At 43.6% G+C, this 26670-nt stretch overlaps 1 protein-coding gene across 4 annotated transcripts in view; it reads left to right on the top strand.

Moving 5' to 3' along the window:
- The window catches only part of cped1 (cadherin-like and PC-esterase domain containing 1), a 208361-nt gene that overhangs the window by 8048 nt on the left and 173643 nt on the right, over window positions 1–26670 (top strand). For all 4 annotated transcript variants that reach the window (XR_010966204.1, XM_067999518.1, XM_067999517.1 and 1 more), the window contains exon 2: window positions 11843–12029. Coding sequence is in view for 3 of the 4 variants with exons in the window: in XM_067999518.1 (XP_067855619.1) it covers window positions 11843–12029 (187 nt within the window). In the remaining variant the exon portion in view is untranslated. The remainder of the gene's footprint in view (window positions 1–11842; window positions 12030–26670) is intronic.

The raw sequence follows: 26670 nt of genomic DNA, 5'->3' as shown, positions 1-26670 counted from the left end.
TTAAAACAGTCTACATCTGTAATATATTACAACCTTTGAGTTTTGTGACAGTGTGACAATTAGACACACTTGAGCCAATCCTGTGTGACATCCTAACATTAACTTGAATGGGGTAAAGTTACACAGCCACAAGTCATATGTGCAATACACACTTCCTCCATCTGTGATGGAGTTGCACACCTATTTTCAGTGCAGCCTTCAACCTTTCTCAGTCTGTTTGCTCAGTCTCCTTACTGCAACAAATTCAAACTTCGAAGATATTCTGATTTATCTTGTATATAATTAAAAGTCTTGAGTATGTTGCAAACTTGCTGACTACAAACTTTTCAATGGTAACTAAAATTGGGAGAGGTGTTTAACATTTGGCCAAGCTGAAATTGCGCGTTTTACGCTTTCGGCAAAATGACCCCCATTGCTCTGAGGTGGATGACGTCCAAAGTATTGTCCATTGAGATGTTTATCCAATACACTATGTACAATAGTAGAGGTGAAAATCATGTCGTAGAAACTTGTTTCTGTTGCACCCATTTTTGGGGCATAAAACAGGTGCAAAGTATATCAATTTAGCAGTGAGACAGCCTGACCTCAATCTGCGTAGGCATGGATTGAGCACAGGCATAGGGCCCATTTTTTTTAGGTGTCCCAAGCAGATGCCTAAAAAAGGGGTTAGGCACTTTGAATTTGTAAATTAGGGGCCTAACGGCTGTGGAGGACCCCTTTTCAATATTTGTTACTGATGAGCGGGGCAGGCCCCTCCACTTGTCCTGCTCAGGATTCTTCAGTGGCCCCCTGGCTGCTAATGACAGGTAGATGGAAATTCTTTTTTTTTTTAAACGTTCCTGTAGGAGGATTGACCCTCACCCCCATCTATAGCTGACTCCACCGCCCACCCCTCCCGGGTACAGATCAATTGCCATCGATCCTCTGGCCTCTCGGTTCGGGTGCGCGCTGTAAAGGCCCAGACCAAAATCTGCCCCCTTATATCCAGACCAGAAGACAAAGTACGCTAATTTTAAACAGATTTGGGATTGATTTTGATGTCTGCATCATGACTTACGTGATTAGAAGATTTCTAAGATCATTTTGGTTCACAATTTGAACTAATTTCATACAATTTAATATTCTCATGCCCAATACACTAATGAGACTCAAAAGGCAGCAACATATTGGAATATTGCTGTTCTGTTTTATATTTATTCTTCATAACAGTAGCGATTCACCTCATTTTCAAAATGGAATTCAATTTGATGTAACATTTCTGTTTAGAAATTGAATTTTTTTTTAAAAAGTGGTGGAGGTATTGCTAGTGTCTAATTTAAATGGTAGCACATTTATAAATGTTGTGAATTTTGAATTTTGACCTGTGCAGAAAATGAGACTATATGGGGCCTGTTGTGAGTTTATTGCTTTTCCCGTACTCGTATACAACATAAAGAATGGAGTAATACATTTTGATTTTTTTAATTTCAGGTTATAATTTTGAATTTTTATTCTTACTAGCAATTTGTAGTATCTAATTTTAAAATTTTATATTCAAATTTGTCAAGGCTAATAGATTATTAATGGTTAGTGAAATAATTTGAGAATTATTTAAAAATTAATCCAAAATTCACAGAATAAAATGTGTAGCATTTCGTGCTTGAAGAATGCTCTTAGTCTTTCACACCAAGTTTCTAAATGGGAGGTCAAGCGCCACAGCAGTGAGGTCAGTATTTACCAAAAGGCAGAGTTGTCCAGCATTGATAGAGCAGTAAAAACTACAGTTGCAGATGTCCTCAATGAGGCATGTAAATCTGTTCTTTTCCTGTAAAATGTTGTTTCAGAATAGGCAAAAATTTCCATACTGTAACTGAAGTTTATTAGCTAGTTGTTTTATTTAAAACAAATTGTTATAAGTTTACAAAGTCAAACCATCACAGTTAATGAAACCTGGGTCTTTAATTACTATGCAAGGACAAATTTATTAATTATTTTCACATTCTAACATCTGATTGGCTATGATTTGCATTTAAACTGTTGTAGTTCGTTTAATATTGAATGTGGTTCATTTTATTCCAGTTCTGTTTTTGTTAAATCTGAAGTGCCTGAAATAAATACTACCTGGCACCCATTGAGAACTCATTAAAAGAATAACAGTCTAATTGTAGCAAATATGGTTTCAAATTAATTTTAAAGAATGTGTTTGTGTGCTTCTGTGAAAGAACATTGGAGGTATCTGAAACAATTAAACAATGTTGTGTTTAAGGTCAGTGATTGTGGAAAGATAAATGTAAATTGGAGAAAAGCGAGTTATTTAAATAGGTTAATTTTATTTACCAAATCAAATGTCATTGAAATCTGGTTTTTAGACTGTAATTTGTCACTTTTATTTTAAAAAGTGCAGTAGTAACCCTCAGTCCCTCAGTTATTGGTTTTGACTTTGATCATTTGAACCAATGAGCTGCTGTAGTTTGTTACAATGACTATATGAAAGCAAAGACCATACACATCATAACTTTAAAAAAACACAAAGTTCAGACTTGCTGGAATAGTGAAGTTAGGTTATGTAAGAACTTACCTCAATGTTAAATCTAATAGACTTTCCTTGTGGTAGTTATATGATAGTTCCATCAGGCTTGTCATGTGACAGTCTCATTAATTTCTGGGTACTGTTATGTTTGGTTGTAGTCCAAATTGTGACCATATTACTAATGTGTACCAACAATTTAAAACTGTTTAAATAAAGAGTGACAAAAGCTTTCTGACAGAATGGAGGACCGTGGAGTGTACTTATTTGTTAAAGAATACATATGTCTGTATTCGGTACAGAGTTTTATCAATACAGTGTGGACAAAAGTTAAGGGGGTTAAAGGGCACATTGCAGCAAGCATTTGAAATAGTTCATGAACAGAAAACGAGATCCTATGACATTACTGTCAAAGTAAGTTTTTGAAAAATACCCCGTTTTCAGCAAAGCAGAATTTATTCCTGCAGTATCTGGGGTCTTTTTAATTTCAGATAAAATGTAGTTCTATGAAATTAAGATGCCCAGCATATAAAAAAAGAAAAATGTCAGTTATACTACAGTCATTCCCTTTGACTTTAAAAAAAATTATGTTACATTTTTTCTGTATTTATACTATAACCTTCATCAATTTGAAATTTTGCATGATATGCATGGAATCAATAATTACAGCTTTAAACGACCAGGCAACATTGTGCTATAGGCTGCATAAAAGTTTTGCTTATGGAACAATAACTTAAACTGTAGCTTAGAATATACACAAGTTGCAAGAGTAATATTGTTTAGGTTTGACAGATATTGTAACGGTGAGTACAGGTAAAATGTATACAACAGCAAAGTATATTTCTAGAGTGTCCTTTTTGAATAAGTTTTAAACCCTCTAATTTTTAACATTATGGAAATGTATATGTTCGTTCATAGAATACAGTCATTTGGATGATTTCTAACTGACAAAAAAATTGACTGTTTTTAGCTGTTTTAATTTTCTGACGAACCTAGTTAAGATTGAGCTGACCGGCCTGTTGGGATTTGGCAGTCTGCACTACACTAGGATAGTTAAAATTTGGAATTACAAGAGTTTGTTGGTTTTGGAACATAAGCCTCATGCTTTGACATCTTTTGAGGCACATGCAGGGCATTTTGACATCATATAACTTTGAATTCATGAGACAGATTTTGAACTGTTCCACAGAAAGTATTGTTTCTAATGAAATCTCAGTTTACTTTATAATAGTCCTTGAGCAGGGGCCAATGGGGTCAGGCCTATAATATTTTGGTTGGCAAAATGTTTAAACGGAGCCATGTTTTCATACTTCTACGACAAAATTATTTTTTTCAGAAATTGAACAAAATTAAATGTGCTGTAAAACTTTGTTCATTCTGATAAGCACCAGCTCCAAGGACAGGTTAGCAACTGCGGTGTTTTCCCAAATTAATTGCAAGGGTAATTATGCAGATTCTGCCTTTCCTGTTTAGAGCCAAATTTGTAGCAGTGGTTACTGTTATGAAACCTGATATGCGGTGGGGTTGTTCAAGCATTGAATCTTTCTTTCAGCTACATTTTTTATGCTTCTTATAAACTTGTGTCAGGGTTTATATAAACACTTGTGCACATGCATGAATTCTCATATATTTGTGTGCAACAAAATCTATAGTTCTACTCTCTGAACAGCTCGTAGCATCAAGCTGTGTCTGAGTGTTTATGTTGTTTGAGACCAGATGCACAGCTTTAATATATCATTTCTAACTACTTGTAATAAACGAGTGACAGCTTGGCTCAGTTGGCAGCATTCTTACCTCTGAATCAGAAGGATTCACTATCCAGTGGCTGGAGTCATACCTAGCACAAAGGAAGATGGTAGTGGTTGTTGGAGGCCAAGCATCTCAGCCCCAGGACATTGCTGCAGGAGTTCCTCCGGGCTGTGTCCTCAGCCCAACCATCTTCAGATGCTTCATCAATGATCTTCCCTCCCCATAAGGTCAGAAGTGGGGATGTTCGCTGATGATTGCACAGTGTTCAGTTCAATTCACAACCCCTCAGATAATGAAGCAGACCCAGCGACGATGAGGGAACGGCGATATATTTCCAAGTCAGGATGATGTGTGACTTTTTTTATTTGTTCATAGGATGTGGGCGTCGCTCGCAAGGCCAGCATTTATTGCCAATGCCTAATTGCCCTTGAGAAGGTGGTGGTGAGCCGCCTTCTTGAACCGCTGCTGTCCGTGTGGTGAAGGTTCTCCCACAGTGCCTCTAGGTAGGGAGTTCCAGGATTTTGACCCAGCGACGATGAAGGAACGGTGGTATATTTCCTAGTCGGGATGGTGTGTGACTTGGAGGGGAACGTGCAGGTGGTGTTGTTCCCATGTGCCTGCTGCCCTTGTCCTTCAAGGTGGTAGAGGTTGCAGGTTTGGGAGGTGCTGACGAAGAAGCCTTGGTGAGTTGCTGCAGTGCATCCTGTGGGTGGTACACACTGCAGCCACGGTGCGCCAGTGGTGAAGGGAGTGAATGTTTAGGGTGGTGGATGGGGTGCCAATCAAGCGGGCTGCTTTGTCCTGGATGGTGTCGAGCTTCTTGAGTGTTGTTGGAGCTGCACTCATCCAGGCAAGTGGAGAGTATTCCATCACACTCCTGACTAGTGCCTTCTAGATGGTGGAAAGGCTTTGGGGAGTCTGGAGGTGAGTCACTTGCTGTAGAATACCCAGCCTCTGACCTGCTCTTGTAGCCACAGTCTTGTTACCACACTGGTCCAGTTATGTTTCTGGTCAATGGTGACTCCCAGGATGTTGATGGTGGGGGATTCGGCAATGGTAATGGCATTGAATGTCAAGGGGAGGTGGTTAGACTCTCTCTTGTTGGAGATGGTCATTGCCTGGCACTTGTCTGGCGCGAATGTTACTTGCCACTTATGAGCCCAAGCCTGGATGTTGTCCAGGTCTTGCTGCATGCGGGCACGGACTGCTTCATTATCGGAGGGGTTGTGAATTGAACTGAACACTGTGTAATCATCAGCGAACATCCCCATTTCTGACCTTATGATGGAGGGAAGGTCATTAATGAAGCAGCTGAAAATGGTTGGGCCTAGGACGCAGCCCTGAGGAACTCCTGCAGCAATATCCTGGGGCTGAGATGATTGGCCTCCAACAACCACTACCATCTTCCATTGTGCTAGGTATGACTCCTGCCACTGGAGAGTTTTCCCCCTGATTCACATTGACTTCAATTTTACTATTGTAAACAATTTTACAACACCAAGTTATAGTCCAGCAATTTTATTTTAAATTCACAAGCTTTCGGAGATTTTCTCCTTCCTCAGGCAAATGTTTCAAGCATTTGCCTGAGGAAGGAGAAAATCTCCGAAAGCTTGTGAATTTAAAATAAAATTGCTGGACTATAACTTGGTGTTGTAAAATTGTTTACAATTGTCAACCCCAGTCCATCACCGGCATCTCCACATCAATTTTACTAGGGCTCCTTGATGCCACACTCAGTCAAATGCTGCCTTGATGTCAAGGGCAGTTACTCTCACCTCACCTCTGGAATTCAGCTCTTTTGTCCATGTTTGGACCAAGGCTGTAATGAGGTCTGGAGCCGAGTGGTCCTGGCGGAACCCAAACTGAGCATCGGTGAGCAGGTTATTGGTGAGTAAGTGCCGCTTGATTGCACTGTCGACAACACCTTCCAGCACTTTGTCGATGATTGAGAGTAGGTTGATGGGGCGGTAATTGGCTGGATTGGATTTGTCCTGCTTTTTTGAACAGGACATACCTGGGCAATTTTCCACATTGTCGGGTAGATGCCAGTGTTGTAGCTGTACTGGAACAGTTTGTCTAGAGGCACAGCTAGTTCTGGAGCACAAGTCTTCAGCATTACAGCTGGGATGTTGTCGGGCCCATAGCCTTTGTTGTATCCAGTGCACTCAGCTGTTTCTTGATATCACGTGGAGTGAATCGAATTGGCTAAAGTCTGGCTTCTGTGATGGTGGGGATATCGGGAGGAGGCCGAGATGGATCATACACTCAGCACTTCTGGCTGAAGATGGTTGCAAACGCTGCAGCCTTGTCTTTTGCACTCACATGCTGGACTCTGCCATCATTGAGGATGGGAATGTTTACAGAGCCTCCTCCTCCCGTTAGTTGTTTAATTGTCCACCAGCATTCACGACTGGATGTGGCAGGACTGCAGAGCTTTGATCTGCAGTCCTGCCACATCCAGTTAGTTGTGGGATCGCTTAACTCTGTCTATAACATGTTGCTTCTGCTGTTTAGTATGCATGTCGTCCTGAGTTGTAGCTTCACCAGGTTGGCACCTCATTTTTAGGTAAGCCTGGTGCTGCTCCTGGCATGCTCTTCTACACTCCTGATTGAACCAGGGTTGATCCCCTGGCTTGATGGTACTGGTAGAGTGAGGAATATGCCGGGCCATGAGGTTACGGATTGTGGTGGAGTACAATTCTGCTGCTGCTGATGGCCCACAGTGCCTCATGGATGCCCAGTTTTGAGCTGCTAGATCTGTTCGGAATCTATCCCATTTAGCACAGTGGTAGTGCAGGATAACACGATGGATGGTGTCTTCAGTGTGAAGACAGGCCTTCGTCTCCATAAGGTCACTCCTACCAATACTGTCATGGACAGTTGCATCTCCGACAGGTAGATTGGTGAGGACGGCATCTTGATCTCCTCTAATGTCTAATTCACTACCTTACCTAAATTTTGTTTTAAAAGAAAGAGAAAACGCTGGAAGTAAACAGCAGGTCAGTCAACATCTGTAAAGAGAAAAGGTACAGTATGCACCCAAAATGTCATAATCTGTCTTTTCTCTCTACAGATACTGATGGACATGCTGCATATTTCCAGCATTTTATGTTTCTATTTCAGAATTCCAATATTTGCAGTATTTCCTTTTTATTTTTCCTCTTGTTTTACTTGCCCGACTAACCTTAAAATAATATTCTGGATTCACTTGCCTATGGCATTTAATACTTTATGTATCTCAATGAAGTTGTCCCCTAACCACCTCTCTAGAGAACTGATTTTCCTGTTTCCCTCCCCCTCCCCACCTACCTGCTGTGCCAGTCAGGAACGTGCTGTACCTGTCCAGACCCAGGAATAATGAGATTTCATACCCGAGACCATTAAAAAGCCTGGGGAATCCCCTGGCATAGGTCTGTCACCTAGCAGGGCCTAGCATTGGCAAAAGAAGCAGGAACGTATCAGGCCTCCTGTAACAGAATTTTCAGGCTGTTGATGGATATCAGCAGGCTGAAAGCTCCAATTACCATAAAACATCCTGGGGGTGGCTGGAGAAGAACAAAAAAAAAAGCACTTTCCCGCCAGTCTTCAGTCTACCCCACCTTCCCACCCAGGACACCCGCTGATCCTCTGGTCAGTAGGGGTCTGAAGATAGGCCATAGCATCAGGTTTCACTGGTTCCCTTGCACTGGGTTTCCCAGTGAGCGTTTCTCCAGCAAACTGAGGAAAGGCCTGAGCTGAGGGAGACATCTGATGTCCCCACTTCTTCTATGCCTGCTGGGCCAACAATCTGCCTGGTGACATCTTCAAATGCACTCAAGAGCTCGATGTTTTGTGGGCTGTCTGCAGTCCATATCTGCCGTCTTCTGTTATGTAACACTATGGCCTTCAAGCTGAGGAGCAGAGTTGAGCGGTTAGAAATATCAAAAGCACATATAATGGAACTTGTAATGTAAATTCAAAGTCAGGGCTCAACTTGGAATCTCCTATCGCTTTATTTTACATCTTATGGAGTGTAAATTATAGGGCTCTCCTTTATGTAGGACAATTGATTCTCCAGCCAGATAGGAGATGGCAATGTAAAGAGTACTGCCTGGCTGTAACCCATACTGTAGCTATACAGGTGTGAAATTCAAGTAATGCAAGACTACCTGCTGGAGGTGGTATTGCATTCCTGGCCTTTAGTCTGGTCTGCAGTAAGATTGCCAACTTGATTTCTAAGTTATATTGCTGGTTGTATCACTGTATATGTAAAACTACTTTGCATTAACACAGCAGAAGTAGTATAACTGATTGAATAGCGACTATCATTCTGATGATAATAAGAACATAAGAAATAGGAGCAGGAGTAGGCCAATCGGCCCCTCGAGCCTGCTCCGCCATTCAATAAGATCATGGCTGATCTGATCCTAACCTCAAATCTAAATTCATGTCCAATTTCCTGCCCGCTCCCCGTAACCCCTAATTCCATTTACTTCTAGGAAACTGTCTATTTCTGTTTCAAATTTATTTAATGATGTAGCTTCCACAGCTTCCTGGGGCAGCAAATTCCACAGACCTACTACCCTCTGAGTGAAGAAGTTTCTCCTCATCTCAGTTTTGAAAGAGCAGCCCCTTATTCTAAGATTATGCCCCCTAGTTCTAGTTTCACCGATCCTTGGGAACATCCTTACCGCATCCACCCGATCAAGCCCCTTCACAATCTTATATGTTTCAATAAGATCGCCTCTCATTCTTCTGAACTCCAATGAGTAGAGTCCCAATCTACTCAACCTCTCCTCATACGTCCGCCCCCTCATCCCCGGGATTAACCGAGTGAACCTTCTTTGTACTGCCTCGAGAGCAAGTATGTCTTTTCTTAAGTATGGACACCAAAACTGTATGCAGTATTCCAGGTGCGGTCTCACCAATACCTTATATAACTGCAGCAATACCTCCCTGTTTTTATATTCTATCCCCTAGCAATAAAAGCCAACATTCCGTTGGCCTTCTTGATCACCTGTTGCACCTGCATACTAACTTTTTGATTTTCTTGCACTAGGACCCCCAGATCCCTTTGTACTGCAGTACTTTCCAGTTTCTCGCCATTAAGATAATAACTTGCTCTCTGATTTTTCCTGCCAAAGTGCATAACCTCACATTTTCCAATATTGTATTGCATCTGCCAAACCTCCGCCCACTCACCCAGCCTGTCTATATCCCCCTGTAGGTTTTTTATGTCCTCCTCACTCTCCACTTTCCCTCCCATCTTTGTATCATCTGCAAACTTTGATATGTTACACTCGGTCCCCTCCTCCAAATCGTTAATATAGATTGGTAAAGAGTTGGGGACCCAGCACCGACCCCTGCGGAACACCACTGGCTACTGGTTGCCAGTCCGAGAATGAACCGTTTATCCCAACTCTCTGCTTCCTGTTAGATAACCAATCCTCCACCCATGCCAGAATATTACCCCCAATCCAGTGATTCTTTATCTTGAGCAATAATCTTTTATATGGCACCTTGTCGAATGCCTTCTGGAAGTCTAAATACACTACGTCCACTGGTTCCCCTTTATCCACCCTGTACGTTATGTCCTCAAAGAACTCAAGCAAATTTGTCAGACATGACTTCCCCTTCGTAAAGCCATGCTGACTTTGTCCTATTAAATTATGTTTATCCAAATGTTCTGCTACTGTCTCCTTAATAATAGACTCCAAAATTTTACCCACCACAGATGTTAGGCTAACTGGTCTATAATTTCCAGCCTTCTGCCTACTACCCTTTTTAAATAAGGGTGTTACATTAGCAGTTTTCCAATCTACCGGGACCTTTGCCGAGTCCAGAGAATTTTGGAAAATTATTACCAATAATGATCCTACGCTTGTTGTCTTTGTTCCATTGGATTGCAACTACAACTTCAATTCTCAGCAGTCACCACAGCATTGCAAGTCATGTTTCTTGCTGAGCTTGTCATTTATTGTTTGATGGTGATATTTTATAAAGTTCTACCCGGCACCAGCGAAGTGGGATTTAGACCATGGGCCTTCTACTACTGCACATTGGAAAGAGAAAAAATCAGGCAATACACATGCTCTTTGAATGGTTGTGTTAACTAGAGTTAAGTAGAAAAGGACTTGGGACTATTAGTAGACTTGATACTTAATAGGTCCAGCCAATGCAGAGCAACAATCGATGAAGAGCAACAATCGAAGCCAATAGAATTTTGAACTGCATCGACAAAACAGTAGAATACAAACAAGAACAAATCATGATGAAACTGTATAATGCTTTCTTCAGACCACACCTTGAGAACAGTATTCAGTTCTGATCACTGAGACACAAGAGAGAAATTTAAGCTTTGGAGGAAGTGCAGAGAAGAACCTCAAGGCTGCACCCTACTTTTCAAGGTTTCAGTTATGAGGAAAGACAGGAAAAACTTGGGCTTTTCTGCCTTGAAAAGAGGCACCTGAGAGGTGATCTTCGAGGCATATAAGATTATAAAAAGAGTGGAAAAAATAAATCCAGAAAATTACTTTAAATTAAATTCTGAGAGGAAGACCAGGAGCCACAGGTTCAAACTAGTAAAAGGTAAATTTAGGACTCATATAAGGACTGATATCAGGAAGTTTTTCTCCACACATGAGTGTGCATGGACACACGGAATAGACTCCTGGATGAAGTAGTGGAGGCAAAAACCCTAATATCCAATTAGATGCTGCAATGGAGGGACTTTAGGTCCATTTTGGATGGATGAATAAAGATAGGGCAAATAGCCTTCCTTATCCATAACTATCTTTTGATCATTACAAATAATTTTCCTTTTTTCTCAGAAGTTTGTTGATTTCTTTTCTTCTAAGGAAGTGGAGAATCTGATTTTACTCCACTCTGTTTTTCATTTCTCCACTCGACAACTCGTTGTCTTGGAAGACCTTTATTCAATCTTTCAAGTGACGAATGATAGCAGGCTAAAGGGAATGTCTTATCTCTTGACAAATTTTAGTTTTAAACTGTTACTGGTTGGTCTCCTGTGGTGTTACCCAGAGGATTGTTTTTAAGTGCCTAGTCTCTCCTTTTATTGGTGAATACCTGCATAAAGAGAACATAAGTGTCTTAAATGTTTGTACATGACTTTGCCAATCAGTATTTCTACCTTATAGTGTTAATACAGAGCACTCCCAGGCTTTGTGTAGCACAGGCCAGATGCAGACTAAAGCTCTCTCTGCTTCACTGCAATAATATACCTTAACTAAGTGTATGGCTTTTGAGTTTGCCGATTGACGTTACAGGCAATTTTGTGCAATAGGTCTGTGCCACTTATTATGAGGTTGAAATTGTCAAACTGATTGGACCCTTATAGCCAGCAGAGAGAGGAGATTTTCATTCTACCAGTCTGGGCTGGTTCCAAAGATGAAAGGATGGTAGTCTAGTCCACTGCATCACCGAACCCTCTCTCTTCCTATATTTTAACATTTGAATTTTGCTCTCTCCTGTAGTTTCACAATTAAAACACAAATGTTTTGTACAAATTATATTGTGAAATGAAATGGGTGTTATAAACTTTTAGCTTGAAGTTAAAGTAAATGCTAAATAATTATTTGCCTTTGGCAGGTTGAATCCATAGAATCTAATAACGTCAACAATCACAAGAAAACTGTTGTGCTACGAGGATATAATTCCATTAGTGAATCTGACCTTCGACTATATCAACATATTTTTGTACAATATGGTTATGAGATTGTACTATCTCCAGAAGTTGATGGAGATTCAAGCTACAAGGAAGGATACAAAGATAATGGTAAGAAAATATGTTTATTTTGTAGCCGTACTATTTGCAGTTTTTCAGTGGAAGCTAGTGTCTATTCTGAAGCAGCTGACTCTATGAACTCTGCGGTTCTATATTTAACTTTTCTTTGAAAGGCCTTCTGTCCTTCTGCACATTTCTGCAACTCAGGTGGAAGGGGAGTAAAGTTCATAACCCAATGTATACTGGCAATAATACCACTCCACGTCCAGTCAACTCCCAGGAGTTGTAGTGTGCGAAGTCATGGGGAAAGTCTATATTTACACTGCAGAAACCTAACAGTTTACACAGTTACAGATACTTTACAGTGCACATAGATGGCAGTTAGAAGAAGTGCAGCACAACCTGGAAGATTGTATTTGTGAGATTAGACATTTGAAAGATCAGCTTACCATGACCAAAGGGTAGCTTGGCTCTTAGTTTTCAGGAGTCACAGAAATAACTTCAAGATGTTCTACCAATGGCCTTCCTTTTGCCATAAGATCTAAAGTGTCCAGCTCCATTCACAACTCCTCTGATAATAAAGCAGTCTATGTATGCCAGCCTATACTAGGAACCGGATTATATCCAGGCTTGGGCTGACAAGTGGCAAGTAATGTTCGCACCATGTGCGTAAGAAAAGGCTCCATTTCTCCCCTCTCCCAACTCCCATTCTCCCTCTCTTCCTAAGCCCCCTTTCCCCAGTCTCCATCTCTCCCACCCAGCCCCCATTTCCCAGTCACCGTCACGCCTCCCAGCCCCCATTTTCCCTCTCTTCATAAGCCTCCATTCCTCAGTTTCCATCTCTTCCCCCCCAGCCCCCATTCTCCCTCCATCCGTTAGCCCCCATTCCCCAGTGTCCTCCTCTCCCCTGAGCCCCCAGACCTCAGTCTCCTTCTCTCCCCCAATTCCCCATTCCCCAGTCTCCATCTCTCCTCGAGCCCCCATTCCCCAGTCTCCATCTCTCCCACCAAGCCCCCATTCCCTAGTTTCCCTCTCTCCCCCGAGCTCCCATTCCCCAGTCTCTATCCCTCCCCCAACTTCACAGCTCCCCTAATTTCAGAGCCTTCACCCCCCCCCAACCCGATTCCCGACTTTCCTCAGTTTTCATAGCCTCCCCTCACCCCCTCCCCGCAGTCGCGGCTCTCTGTGGGTGGCGGCACTGAGCAGCAGCCGGTGACAAGCTCCATGGAAAAGATTCTGTTTAAAATTAATGCAGTATGACATAGTTGTGACTCCTGATGCCAGACTAACAGTAATTATTTACGGTACCTCATATAAGTGTCTGTTGTTCATGTGGACGCACTGCGGCGGGAAATTTAAATCACTGATCTCCCGGGCTGCTGGAGGCAGCGCTTGGGATAGGAACCCCCGATTCCAGGAAACTCGTGGTCATTCCCGGAGGGTCGGGAATCCCAACCCTAACGTGCAAAAGAAAATATTAAAGAGTACGGAGAAACCAAGGAAATTGGATTAGAGTAGATAGGTCCAGTGTGGTGCCAGCACAGCACATGGGCAGAATGGCCTGCTCCTGTGCTAAAATTTCTATGATTCTATGCTAATAAGGCAGTACAAAATAGTACGTTGGATGTGGCTGTGCTGTTGTATTTTAGAAAATAATGTAACCCTCGTGTATTACGTTCTCTCAACTAAAGGTTTATGTTGGTGCAACAAATATTTTTTTCATATGAACATACTTAGCTTGCATTCTTTGCTGTAGTTATATCAATCCCAAAGGCCACATCTTTCTTCCAGCTCCCAGCCCATCCAGGAGGTTACTCAGAAATGTTTACTGGCTGCAGGCCAAGCTTCATAACCACTAGTTGAAGCAACATTTTTGTAAAACTATAAATACTGAAACATCCATGACTTAAAATTTTTGTTTTGCAATCTTTCAAAGTAAGCAAGCACTTATGTTTAAATACTATGTGCAAAAGATAAAAACAAGCATGGGAAAAGAAGCAGACAGTCTGACTACAGAATCCCAGTATAATCACAGGTCTATAAACGATGTTCCATATGAGCTATTTTAGTTTTTATTTCCAGCCACAAGCAGTGAAGTAGTGGAGAAAATAAAAACTAAAACTGAATTAAACATATCTGAGCACCAAAAAGGCAGTTATTTTACATATTATAAAAACTGACATTAAAAGTCTAACTGTCGAAATGATCATGTAGCTGGAGTTTTAGGAATAGTAAAGTAATTTTGCTAATAGAAAGAACCATGACCCTCCTTCTCTCCCCCCCCCCCTCCAAAAAATGTGGTTCACTATGAGATCAGGTCAATTTTTGGAGGTGAAGCTTCTCTTGCTGATTTTAAAAATACATGGTTCATTATGAGGAGAGGCAAAAGAGAAATCCCATTTTGTACTGGTGCTGACTTTTTCAGTAAAATTATCATCAAGAGGGATTTCAATCCCATAAGTAAATGCAATGCATGAAAAATTTATGAAGACCGGATATAGGTAGCAGCAAGCAATTTGTTTACCTTCCAGTCTTTCCATATTTATTTTCTGTTTTAGATTGTACAGATTCTTGATTTTCATTTTCAACTATATTAAAGTTTACATTTATTTCTTGAATATGGTTGTCTCCTAGTTTCAGGTTTCTCTAGTTTATTGGTTAATTTTCTCATTATTTTATATTGGCCTGAATTTTCCTCTGAGCAACAAACAAACGGTGCCTGCCGCTCGTTAGACTTGCACTTGCCCATAAACTTTTCTTTTTTGCCATGGCAAGTTCCTCTCGTGGCGTGCTGAATCTAAAACGGCGCCCTCTACTGTGCATCTGGGACCTGTGTGAACGGGCAAGCAACTGGGTATCCTCATAACCAATCAAATTAAACCATCTGTTGAGCAGCGAAGAGTCAGAACCAGGGAGTTAGAATTGTGAATTCAATGTCAGATCAGGTGCAGAAAGTGAAATAAAGAGAGGGTAAGAAATATTGAATTAAGAGACAGAGATAAAAGAGACAGAAAGAAAAAGTTAAAAAATAAAAATTGAATTTTTTTTAAATGTCCAACAACAATTAAAATCTGAAGGAATGAAACTCCACACTTATAAAAGTTAATTTTCAGTGCCAGAGACATTATTTGGTAGTCATTAAGGCATACCACGCGGTTAAAAGGGTCCTTAGACTTAAATGACCTTTTTTTGGTGAGATTAATTCGTATCCATCAAGTCAGTACAGGAACTTCACACCATTCCATTCATTTGAATGTGGAGCCAGCCGATGAGATGCTGTTCTCGCAAAACTTACAGAGCAGTAGGGTATCTGGTAGAACAACCTCCGTTTTTTCGCATTTAATTGCACATGTGCGGTTGCCGGCAGTTCAGCAGTTGCTCTACCATTTGCACAGAAATAACAGACAGCAATGTTAGGCTTACCGTTATTTTTGCAGCAAAATCCGGCCCATTGTCTAGAAATAAGGTTGGATAATGGGAATTTGTAAGGAATTTAGTCCTGAACATCTGCACTAAATGATGATTATTTTGGAAGCTGATTGATGATTTGTTGCTTACCCTATATAAGACTAAGAAATATATTTTCCTTTGGGTGTAAAGAATAATGAAAAAGTAAGCATGTGTGCAAGACTGGTAGTAAACAGAAATGGACAAAAATATTTCTTTTAGTGCTGTTCTGTTAAGCTCCAAGGCTATGAAGAAGGAAATCACAATATAGAATTCCTCTATCTGCTATTTAAGTTAAAACTGGTTAACACCTTGCTTAAAAAGAGTTCTGAGTCATGGGAGGGGAGGGGGGAATGGTTCCCCCCCACCCAAAAAAAAATTGCAGACATGTGCTCATTATAAGAGGGACAATTTTTGCTATCTTCAGGGATCGAGGCCATGATCCAGGTCTGGGCCCCTAGGTAGGCCCTACGGAGGAAAAATTGGATAGGAGCCGTTTTTGGGTGCAGATAGTGTGATGTGCTATTACCCTGGGCCCAATGACCCCTGCGCAGGCAGGACACAAGTTTCGGACAGCCCGAGGACTCACCTGCAATCAGCCTTCCTTTCCAGGCCTTGCACGTGGAATTAATGGAATTCGCACTTTCCACCACCAGGGGAACTTTTTTTTATAAGTTCATGGGGTGGGGGCGTCGCTGGCGAGGCCGGCATTTATCGCCCATCCCTAATTGCCCTTGAGAAGGTGGTGGTGAACCGCCTTCTTGAACTGTTGCAGTCCGTGTGGTGAAGGTTATCCCACAGTGCTGTTAGGTAGGGAATTCCAGGATTTTGACCCAGCGATGATGAAGGAACGGTGATATATTTCCAAGTCGGGATAGTGTGTGACTTGGAGGGGAACGTGAAGGTGGTGTTGTTCCCATGTGCCTTGTCCTTCTAGGTGGTAGAGGTTGCGGGTTTGGGAGGTGCTGTCGAGGAAGACTTGGCGAGTTGCTACAGTGCATCTTGTGGATGGTACGCACTGCAGCCGCGGTGCGCCGGTGGTGAAGGGAGTGAATGTTTAGGGTGGTGGATGGGGTGCCAATCAAGAGGGCTGCTTTGTCCTGGATGGTGTCGAGCTTCTTGAGTGTTGTTGGATTTGCACTCATCCAGGCAATTGGAAAGTATTCCATCACACTATTGACCTGTGCCTTGTAGATGGTGGAAAAGCTTTGGGGAGTAAGGAGGTGAGTCACTCGCTGTAGAATACCCAGCCTCTGACCTGCTCTTGCAGCCACAGTATTTATGTGGCTAGTCCAGTTAAGTTTCTGGTCAATGGTGAGCCCCAGGATGTTGATGGTGGGGGTTCGGCAATGGTAATGCCGTTGAATGTCAAGGGGAGGTGGTTAGACTCTCTCTTGTTGGAGATGGTCATTGCCTGACGCTTGTCTGGCATGAATGTTACTTGCCACTTATCAGCCCATGCCTGGATGTTGTCCAGGTCTTGCTGCATGCGGGCAAGGACTGCTTCATTATTTGAGGGGTTGCGAATGGAACTGCACACTGTGCAATCATCAGCGAGCATCCCCATTTTTGACCTTATGATGGAGGGAAGGTCATTGATGAAGCAGCTGAAGATGGTTGGGCCTAGGACACTGCCCTGACGAACTGCTGCAGCAATGTCCTGGGGCTGATTGGCCTCTAACAACCAGTACCATCTTCCTTTGTGCTAGGTATGACTCCAGCCACTGGAGAGATTTCCCCCTGATTCCCATTGACTTCAATTTCACTAGGGCTCCTTGATGCCACACTCGGTCAAATGCTGCCTTAATGTCAAGGGCAGTCACTCTCACCTCACCTCTGGATTTCAGCTCTTTTGTCCATGTTTGGACCAAGGCTGGAATGAGGTCTGGAGCTGAGTGGTCCTGGCGGAACCCCAACTGAGCATCGGTGAGCAGGTTATTGGTGAGTAAGTGCTGCTTGATAGCACTGTCGACGATACCTTCCATCACTTTGCTGATGTTTGAGAGTAGGTTGATGAGGCGGTAATTGGCCGGATTGGATTTGTTCTGCTTTTTGTGGACAGGACATACCTGGGCAATTTTCCACATTGTCGGGTAGTTGCCAGTGTTGTAGCTGTACTGGAACAGTTTGGCTAGAGGCGCGGCTAGTTCTGGAGCTCAATCTCTTAAAGGGAGGATGTTTCTTAGAAATCTCTTAAAATCTCTTAAAGATAGCTGGTACTTGTTATTTGCTGAAAATAACAATCTACTGTCTGCACGGAGTCTGAACAGAGAACAGACATCGCACACATAAAACACAGAAGCAGGTCCCATCCCTATGTTTACACACTGATGGGTTATGTTATAACATTGAATAAAGATTGCGCACTACTCCATCTCCAATCTGCACGCCAGACCTCACCAATCTGCCGATCTGAGTTGGTACCAGGCCTGCGAGAGTGTGTGGACCAAGGTTCTCTGCTGATGCACTAGAGACCTTGGTGCAAGAGGTGGACAGAAGGAGGAACATCCTATATCGTGAACATGGATGCAGCGCAGGAAGAAGTTCAATGCTTTGACATGAGTGGTCAAAGTGAGTGAGGTCAACTGTCAAGTGGTGTCTCCTACCAACTGCTCCATGCACTACAGCCCCCAACACCCACATACCAAAAAACTCTTTCCATCAGTACTCAACTCTTCCAACCAGATACTTCCTCTCACCCTTACACATTACCACTGTTGCAAGCCGCCCACCCCCAACTCACAGGCCACACACACTGGCAGCTATTCAACCATGACAGGCACATCACCCAGACACACTTCCCGCTTTCTTGCAGGAGAAGGTGACGCATATCAGGAGGCAACAAGTGGCAGTGGCCCCTCGAGCCTGTTCCACCATTCGGTGAGATCATGGTGGACCTAACTCCATATACCCGCCTTAGCCCCATATCCCTTAATACCCTTGGTTCACAGAAATCTATCAATCTCAGATTTAACATTCACAAGTGAGCTAACATCAATTGCCGTCTGCAGAAGAGCATTCCAAATGTCTCCCACCCTTTGCGTGTAGAAGCATTTCCTAACTTCACTCCTGCACGTCCTGGCTCTAAATGTTTGGCTATGTCCTCGCGTCCTAGTATTGAAGTCTAGAAGACCTCCAAAAACAGTTACAAATGTCTTGGCAGCCAGAAGCAATAATCGAACCACTAACCTGTAAATCCTGCATGGTCCCTTTAAATAGCGCTGGTGGGGGATCCTCCAGGCACTCTAAGACATGTTCAGATGGTCGGGGTTAAGACTGTGCGTTGAGTTGAGCATTAAGTCCGAAAATGGTGTCTATCACTTTAAATCAGCGTTGCACACTGATTGAAACTGTTTTCTCCCTACTTTACATGATTTCAACATTCGTTATCTGTGCCTGCGCTAACTCCTATACCAAGATAGTGTCTGGCGCACGTCACGTTGGAAACGTATGTGCGCATCCAAGACGCCATCTTGGATGTCAGAGAGGCCGTGAAGCGCCGAAACAACGGGCATTACACGTCCCAATTTAGCGCCCTACATCTTTTGTTCATTGGGATGGAACACCTTCTCTCAACTGGCATACTGACTGCAGATGCTGCTTTAAACTGTGGGCGAGGAAACTCTTAGTTTGGGAATCCCTGCCGTCTTATCAATCTGAGGACAGAGCCTCCACCTGCCCCAAACGCTGGACTTGTTTGGGGCAGGTGGAGGCTCTGTCCTCAACATGGCCCTGCAGAAACTGCCAGGGAAGGCTGGGACCCAGCGTATCTGGTCCTGGCCTCATTTTCAGCCTTTCCACCAGACTCCCACCAGAGTTACAGCAGAAGTGCGCTGGAAAGGCCAAGCATTTTTGGCCTCCATAAAAATAGCAAATGTTCCAATAATTCAGAGGTCTGTAAGCTGTACAGATAGGAAAGCTTCAGGTTTTATCCCCTGTCCATGTTGAGCAAGCAGATTTCAGCCGACACAGCCAGGAGGGCTATATAGCTGTCCGCACTAACTCTGGGTTAAGATTCTTACTCCCGCTCATTATACAGTAGCCCCTACTGGAAATGGATGCCTGGCAAGGTTAGAATTGGCCTCAGTTGTGATACTATGCTTGGTTCCATTGCCTGCCAGTATTCGTGGTCATGGCTTGTACATGAATGAATCTCACTTGGACATCATACAGGAGGGTGACTAACACATGTGGAAACATAACCCAGTGAGGAAATCAGTGCCTTCGGAGGAATAGAGAAAGGGGAAAAACTGGAAGAAATAAAGAAAATATCAAATATTATCTGTCTCTCAAATATAATTTCAGGATTTCAACTGATTTCCCCACTAAGATGCCCTCTCTTTTCTCTTCCCTCAGCTTCTGCACCAGATTTCTCCTCATCCTTGGTGATTTCATACTATATCTCAATTCTCCCAGTCCCCCCTCCTCCAAGATCACTGCCCTCCAGTTTTCTCTCCATCTTGCACTTTAAATAAACTCCCTTACCCCATATACTTGGCCTTCCCTTGACCTCATCATCTATCATAGCCTTTTTGCATCTGGGGTCTCAATCACTGACCACTTCCTTATCTTTCTCAGTATCTACATTTCGTTACCTTGCCATCAATCCCACCATTGTCACCATCTACCCATGGAAAAAAGCTCTCCCCACCTCCCTTACAAACTCACAAATGCCCAACCCACCCCGCCCCCCCGCCACCCTTTGCTGTTGATGGCCTGCTTAACAGTTCTCTCAGCTCTGCCTTCAATGGCGTTGTTTCTGTCTTCCTATTGCTTCTCCTGATATAGCCCTTTTCGTAAACGTTAGAGGGCCGCAAACTTGATCGTATCTGGTGGCGTACAACTGGCCTAGTCATCAAGCGGCAGATCGGCTTGCCTATGTCATGCATTCCTGTGTTTTGCAGTACTCAACTAAAACTGACTAAGACTCCAGGATTATCCTGGTGGATAAGGGCAATCCCAGCCTTCTTTTCTGCATCACCAACCACCTTAAGCCCACCTTCCCCTGCACCCTCCACTCTTGCCTCAAACACCAAATGTGAAGAGCTCACAAATTTCTTTGACTCTGACATTGGGACCATTTGTGCTGCTGCTACTGCTGCATCGACCCTTCCTAACTCTCCAACCTTCCCCATGGCTCCCACCCACACTAGCCCAGAACATCTACCTATTTGCAGCTTTTATCCTATCTACCCCTCTCAATCTCTCCTCATCCATGAGACCCTTTGATCCCCTCTTCACTCAAGTCACCCCCCTCAATTCATTGGTCCTGTCTAGCTACTGCTCCGTCTCTAATCTTCCTTTCCTTTCTAAGGTTCTATGCCTATTTCTCCCAAAACTCCCTGTTTGAATCCCTCCAGTCTGACTTGTGCCCTTTTCACAGCACTGAAACCACACTAGCCAAAGTCATAATTGATATGCGATGTGATTGTAACTCCTCCAATGCCTCTCCTCCGTCACTCAGCTGTTTGGGACTTCCCTTACATGATTCCATTCCTACTTGTCCAAATGCACCCAGTGTATCTCCAGAAATGCCTTCTCTTCCCTCCCCTGCATAGTCACATGTGGGGACTCCCAACAATCTATCCTAGGCCCACTCCTCTTCCTTATCTACATACTGCCCCTCAGCAACACCATCTGCAGGCACAGGATCAGCTCTACCTCTCCTTCACGTCTCTCAATACTACCTCCACCACCTCCAACCCCCCCTCCCAACTGCCCCCCCCATGCTATCAGACTGTCGGACTGCTTGTCAGACATCCAAGTCGTGGATAAGTCATAACTCCCTCCAGCTTAATATCGAAAGACCAAAGCCATTATCTTCAGCCCTTGCCATAAATTGTGCTTTCTTGCCATTGATTCCATTCTCCTCCCAGGTTGAATCAGACTGTTCAGAATCTTGACATCCTGTGTTTAACCCTGAGCTGAGCTTTAAACCCCACATTCTATCCATCTTCAAGCCCACTTAATTCTACCTCTGCAACAATGCCCAGCTCCATACCTACCTTATTTCCTCCACCACTGTTGGCTTCTCTCCTCCATGGCTCCATAAACTCCAACTCTGCTACACATATCCTGCATTAAGTCCTGCTTGTCCATTACCCTCATTCTTGCTGATGTACTGGCTTCCCATCCCCCAGAATATTCTATTCAAAAGTCTTGTTCTCTTCTCTAAATCCCTCCATGGCCTTGCTGCTCACTATCTCCTCCAGCCCCATCTTCCTGCCTGAATGCTCCATCCCGCTGACTCAGGTTTTCTGTGCTTTTCTCTTTCCCCTTCCTTTGAACATAAGAACATAAGAACATAAGAAATAGGAGCAGGAGTAGGCCAATCGGCCCCTCGAGCCTGCTCCGCCATTCAATAAGATCATGGCTGATCTGATCCTAACCTCAAATCTAAATTCATGTCCAATTTCCTGCCCGCTCCCCGTAACCCCTAATTCCCTTTACTTCTAGGAAACTGTCTATTTCTGTTTCAAATTTATTTAATGATGTAGCTTCCACAGCTTCCTGGGGCAGCAAATTCCACAGACCTACCACCCTCTGAGTGAAGAAGTTTCTCCTCATCTCAGTTTTGAAAGAGCAGCCCCTTATTCTAAGATTATGCCCCCTAGTTCTAGTTTCACCCATCCTTGGGAACATCCTTACCGCATCCACCCGATCAAGCCCCTTCACAATCTTATATGTTTCAATAAGATCGCCTCTCATTCTTCTGAACTCCAATGAGTAGAGTCCCAATCTACTCAACCTCTCCTCATATGTCCACCCCCTCATCCCCGGGATTAACTGAGTGAACCTTCTTTGTACTGCCTCGAGAGCAAGTATGTCTTTTCTTAAGTATGGAGACCAAAACTGTATGCAGTATTCCAGGTGCGGTCTCACCAATACCTTATATAACTGCAGCAATACCTCCCTGTTTTTATATTCTATCCCCCTAGCAATAAAAGCCAACATTCCGTTGGCCTTCTTGATCACCTGCTGCACCTGCATACTAACTTTTTGATTTTCTTGCACTAGGACCCCCAGATCCCTTTGTACTGCAGTACTTTCCAGTTTCTCGCCATTAAGATAATAACTTGCTCTCTGATTTTTCCTGCCAAAGTGCATAACCTCACATTTTCCAATATTGTATTGCATCTGCCAAATCTCCGTCCACTCACCCAGCCTGTCTATATCCCCTTGTAGGTTTTTTATGTCCTCCTCACTCTCTACTTTCCCTCCCATCTTTGTATCATCTGCAAACTTTGATATGTTACACTCGGTCCCCTCCTCCAAATCATTAATATAGATTGTAAAGAGTTGGGGACCCAGCACCAACCCCTGCGGAACACCACTGGCTACAGGCTGCCAGTCCGAGAATGTACCATTTATCCCAACTCTCTGCTTCCTGTTAGATAACCAATCCTCCACCCATGCCAGAATATTACCCCCAATCCAGTGATTCTTTATCTTGAGCAATAATCTTTTATGTGGCACCTTGTCGAATGCCTTCTGGAAGTCCAAATACACTACGTCCACTGGTTCCCCTTTATCCACCCTGTACGTTATATCCTCAAAGAACTCAAGCAAATTTGTCAGACATGACTTCCCCTTTGTAAAGCCATGCTGACTTTGTCCTATTAAATTATGTTTGTCCAAATGTTCTGCTACTGTCTCCTTAATAATAGACTCCAAAATTTTACCCACCACAGATGTTAAGCTAACTGGTCTATAATTTCCAGCCTTCTGCCTACTACCCTTTTTAAATAAGGGTGTTACATTGGCAGTTTTCCAATCTGCCGGGACCTTTGCCGAGTCCAGAGAATTTTGGAAAATTATTACCAAAGCATCCACAATCCCTACTGCCACTTCCCTCAAGACCCTAGGATGTAAGCCATCAGGTCCAGGGGATTTATCCGCCTTGAGTCCCATTAATTTACTGAGTACCAATTCCTTAGTGATTTTAATCGTATTTAGCTCCTCCCCCCCTAGAGCCCCCTGTTTGTCCAGTGTTGGGATATTCTTAGTGTCCTCTACCGTAAAGACTGAAACAAAATATTTGTTCAGCATTTTTGCCATCTCCATGTTTCCCACCATTAATTTCCCGGTCTCATCCTCTAAAGGACCTACGTTTGCCTTGGCCACCCTTTTTCTTTTTATATAACTGTAGAAACTCTTGCTATCTGTTTTTATATTTTTTGCTAATTTATTTTCATAATCTATCTTCCCTTTCTTAATCAATCCTTTCGTTACTTTTTGCTGTCTTTTGAAGACTTCCCAATCTTCTATCCTCCCACTAAGTTTAGCTACCTTATATGTCCTTGTTTTTAGTCGGATACTATCCTTATCAGTGACAGAGCTTTCAGCTATCTTGGTCCTGCTGTCTGGGAATCCCTCCCTAAGTCTCTCTGCCTCTCCACCTCTCTGTACCTTTAAAGATCTCCTCAAAGCCCATCTCTTTGTCACCCTTCATAATCTTTCCCTATCAATGTCCATTTTCCTTACTCCTAGTTGTAAAACGCCTTGGGATGTTTCTTTACATTAAAGGCACTGTATAAATGGTGGTTGATGAGGTTGTCAATGATGATGTAGTGTAATGGTTATGGTACTAGAGTAACAACCCAGAGGTTGAGAGTTCATAATGGCAAGTTGGAAAATGGAATTCTATAAATCTGGAAAATTGTGAGCATAAAAAAACCCACACTATATGTTATTGACTTAATGCCTGCATGTAATAAATGCTGCCTTGCCAGCATTGCTCACACCCAAATTTATTTGATGATGATTTGTGAGGAGCATCTTACTCAAAATTGCATTTGAAAGGTTATTGTTTAGTGCTGTTGGACCTCCTGTGGCAATACTCATGGGAAGTTGCAGGATATGCTCCATCTTAGCTATTCCTGATGTCTGTTATTTCCTAGTTCTGTTTGTTTTCTGGTTGCTGCTCTGTCATTCGCCTCTTCACTGTTACACTCTTCCCCTACCCTGCATCTTTCCACTCTTTCTCTCTCCTCACCCTTGATCCTTGAGCTGTCCTCCATCATTATTCTTCCCATTCTCCTCCACATTACATTCTGTTATGCTATCCTGCTTACCTTTGCCCTGTTTTTACTTGATGTGGAGATGCCGGTGATGAACTGGGGTGGACAAATGTAAGGAGTCTTACAACACCAGGTTATAGTCCAACAGCTTTATGTGAAATCACAAGCTTTCGGAGCTTTCCTCCTTCGTCAGGTGAGTGTCGGATTCCATAAAGGTACAGCATATATAGTCAGAGAACAATGCCTGGTAAATTACAGATAATCTCTCCAACTGCCCGTTATCACCCTCGGCAGAGATATAATCAAAGCAATCAAAGGAGTGGAATGGTGTTCAGACAGAGAAACATTACATACAGGACTACTGAATAAACAAACGGTCAGAACACAAAGACAGAGAGAGAGAGACACCCGAAAGGCAGAGAAAGAGAGAGAATGACCAGTTGGATTAAAAACAGATAACTTTTTTTCGCTGGTGGGTTTACATGTAGCGTGACATGGACCCAAGATCCCGGTTGAGGCCGTCCTCATGGGTGCGGAACTTGGCTATCAATTTCTGCTCGACGATTTTGCGTTGTCTTGTGTCTCGAAGGCCGCCTTGGAGAACGCTTACCCGAAGATCGGAGGCTGAATGTCCTTGACTGCTGAAGTGTTCCCCGACTGGGAGGGAATCCTCCTGTCTGGCGATTGTTGCGCGGTGTCCGTTCATCCGTTGTTGCAGTGTCTGCATGGTCTCGCCGATGTACCATGCTCCGGGGCATCCTTTCCTGCAACGTATAAGGTAGACATCGTTGGCCGAGTCACAGGAGTATGAACCATGTACCTGGTGGGTGGTGTCCTCTCGTGTGATGGTGGTATCTGTGTCGATTATCTGGCATGTCTTGCAGAGGTTGCCGTGGCAGGGTTGTGTGGTGTCGTGGATGCCGTTCTCCTGAAAGCTGGGTAATTTGATGCGAACGATGGTCTGTTTGAGGTTAGGTGGCTGTTTGAAGGCAAGTAGTGGAGGCATGGGGATGGCCTTAGCGAGGTGTTCGTCGTCATCGATGACATGTTGAAGGCTGCGAAGAACATGGCGTAGTTTCTCCGCTCCGGGGAAGTACTGGACGACGAAGGGTACTCTGTTGGTTGTGTCCCGTGTTTGTCTTCTGAGGAGGTCTATGCGATTTTTCGCTGTGGCCCGTTGGAACTGTCGATCGATGAGTCGAGCGTCATATCCCATTCTTACGAGGGTGTCTTTCAGCGTCTGTAGGTGTCCATCACGTTCCTCCTCGTCTGAGCAGATCCTGTGTATTTGCAGGGCCTGTCCATAGGGGATGGCCTCTTTGACGTGGTTAGGGTGGAAGCTGGAAAAGTGGAGCATCGTGTGGTTGTCCGTGGGCTTGCGGTAGAGTGAGGTGCTGAGGTGCCCGTCTTTGATGGAGATTCGTGTGTCTGAGAATGAAATATCGCGACACTACAGACTTCCTACAAAAACTCAGCACCCACGGACCAGTTGAACCAAGAACACTTCTCACCACGATGGACGTCTCGGCACTCTACTCCAGTATCCCCCACGATGACGGCATCGTTGCAACAGCCTCAGTACTCAACACCAACAACAGCCAATCTCCAGACGCCATCTGCTCATCGGCTTCATCCTGGATCACAATGTCTTCACCTTCGATAACCAGTTCTTTACCCAAACACACGGAACAGCCATGGGGACCAAATTCGCACCCCAATACGCCAACATTTTCATGCACAAGTTCGAACACGACTTCTTCACTGCACAGGACCTCCAACCAACGCTATACACCAGATACATCGACAACATTTTCTTCCTATGGATCCACGGCGAAGAATCACTGAAGAGACTACACGATAACATCAACAAGTTCCATCCCACCATCAAACTCATCGTGGTCTACTCCTCAGAATCGGTTTCATTCTTGGACACACGAATCTCCATCAAAGACGGGCACCTCAGCACCTCACTCTACCGCAAGCCCACGGACAACCTCACAATGCTCCACTTTTCCAGCTTCCACCCTAACCACGTCAAAGAGGCCAACCTCTATGGACAGGCCCTGCAAATACACAGGATCTGCTCAGACGAGGAGGAACGCGATGGACACCCTCGTAAGAACGGGATATGACGCTCGACTCGTCGATCGACAGTTCCGACGGGCCACAGCGAAAAAATCGCATAGACCCCCTCAGAAGACAAACACAGGACACAGCCAACAGAG

This window comes from Heptranchias perlo, chromosome 18, assembly GCF_035084215.1.
Source record: "Heptranchias perlo isolate sHepPer1 chromosome 18, sHepPer1.hap1, whole genome shotgun sequence".
NCBI classification, from domain to species: Eukaryota; Metazoa; Chordata; class Chondrichthyes; order Hexanchiformes; family Hexanchidae; genus Heptranchias; species Heptranchias perlo.
This window is presented reverse-complemented; position numbering and strand designations above follow the sequence as displayed.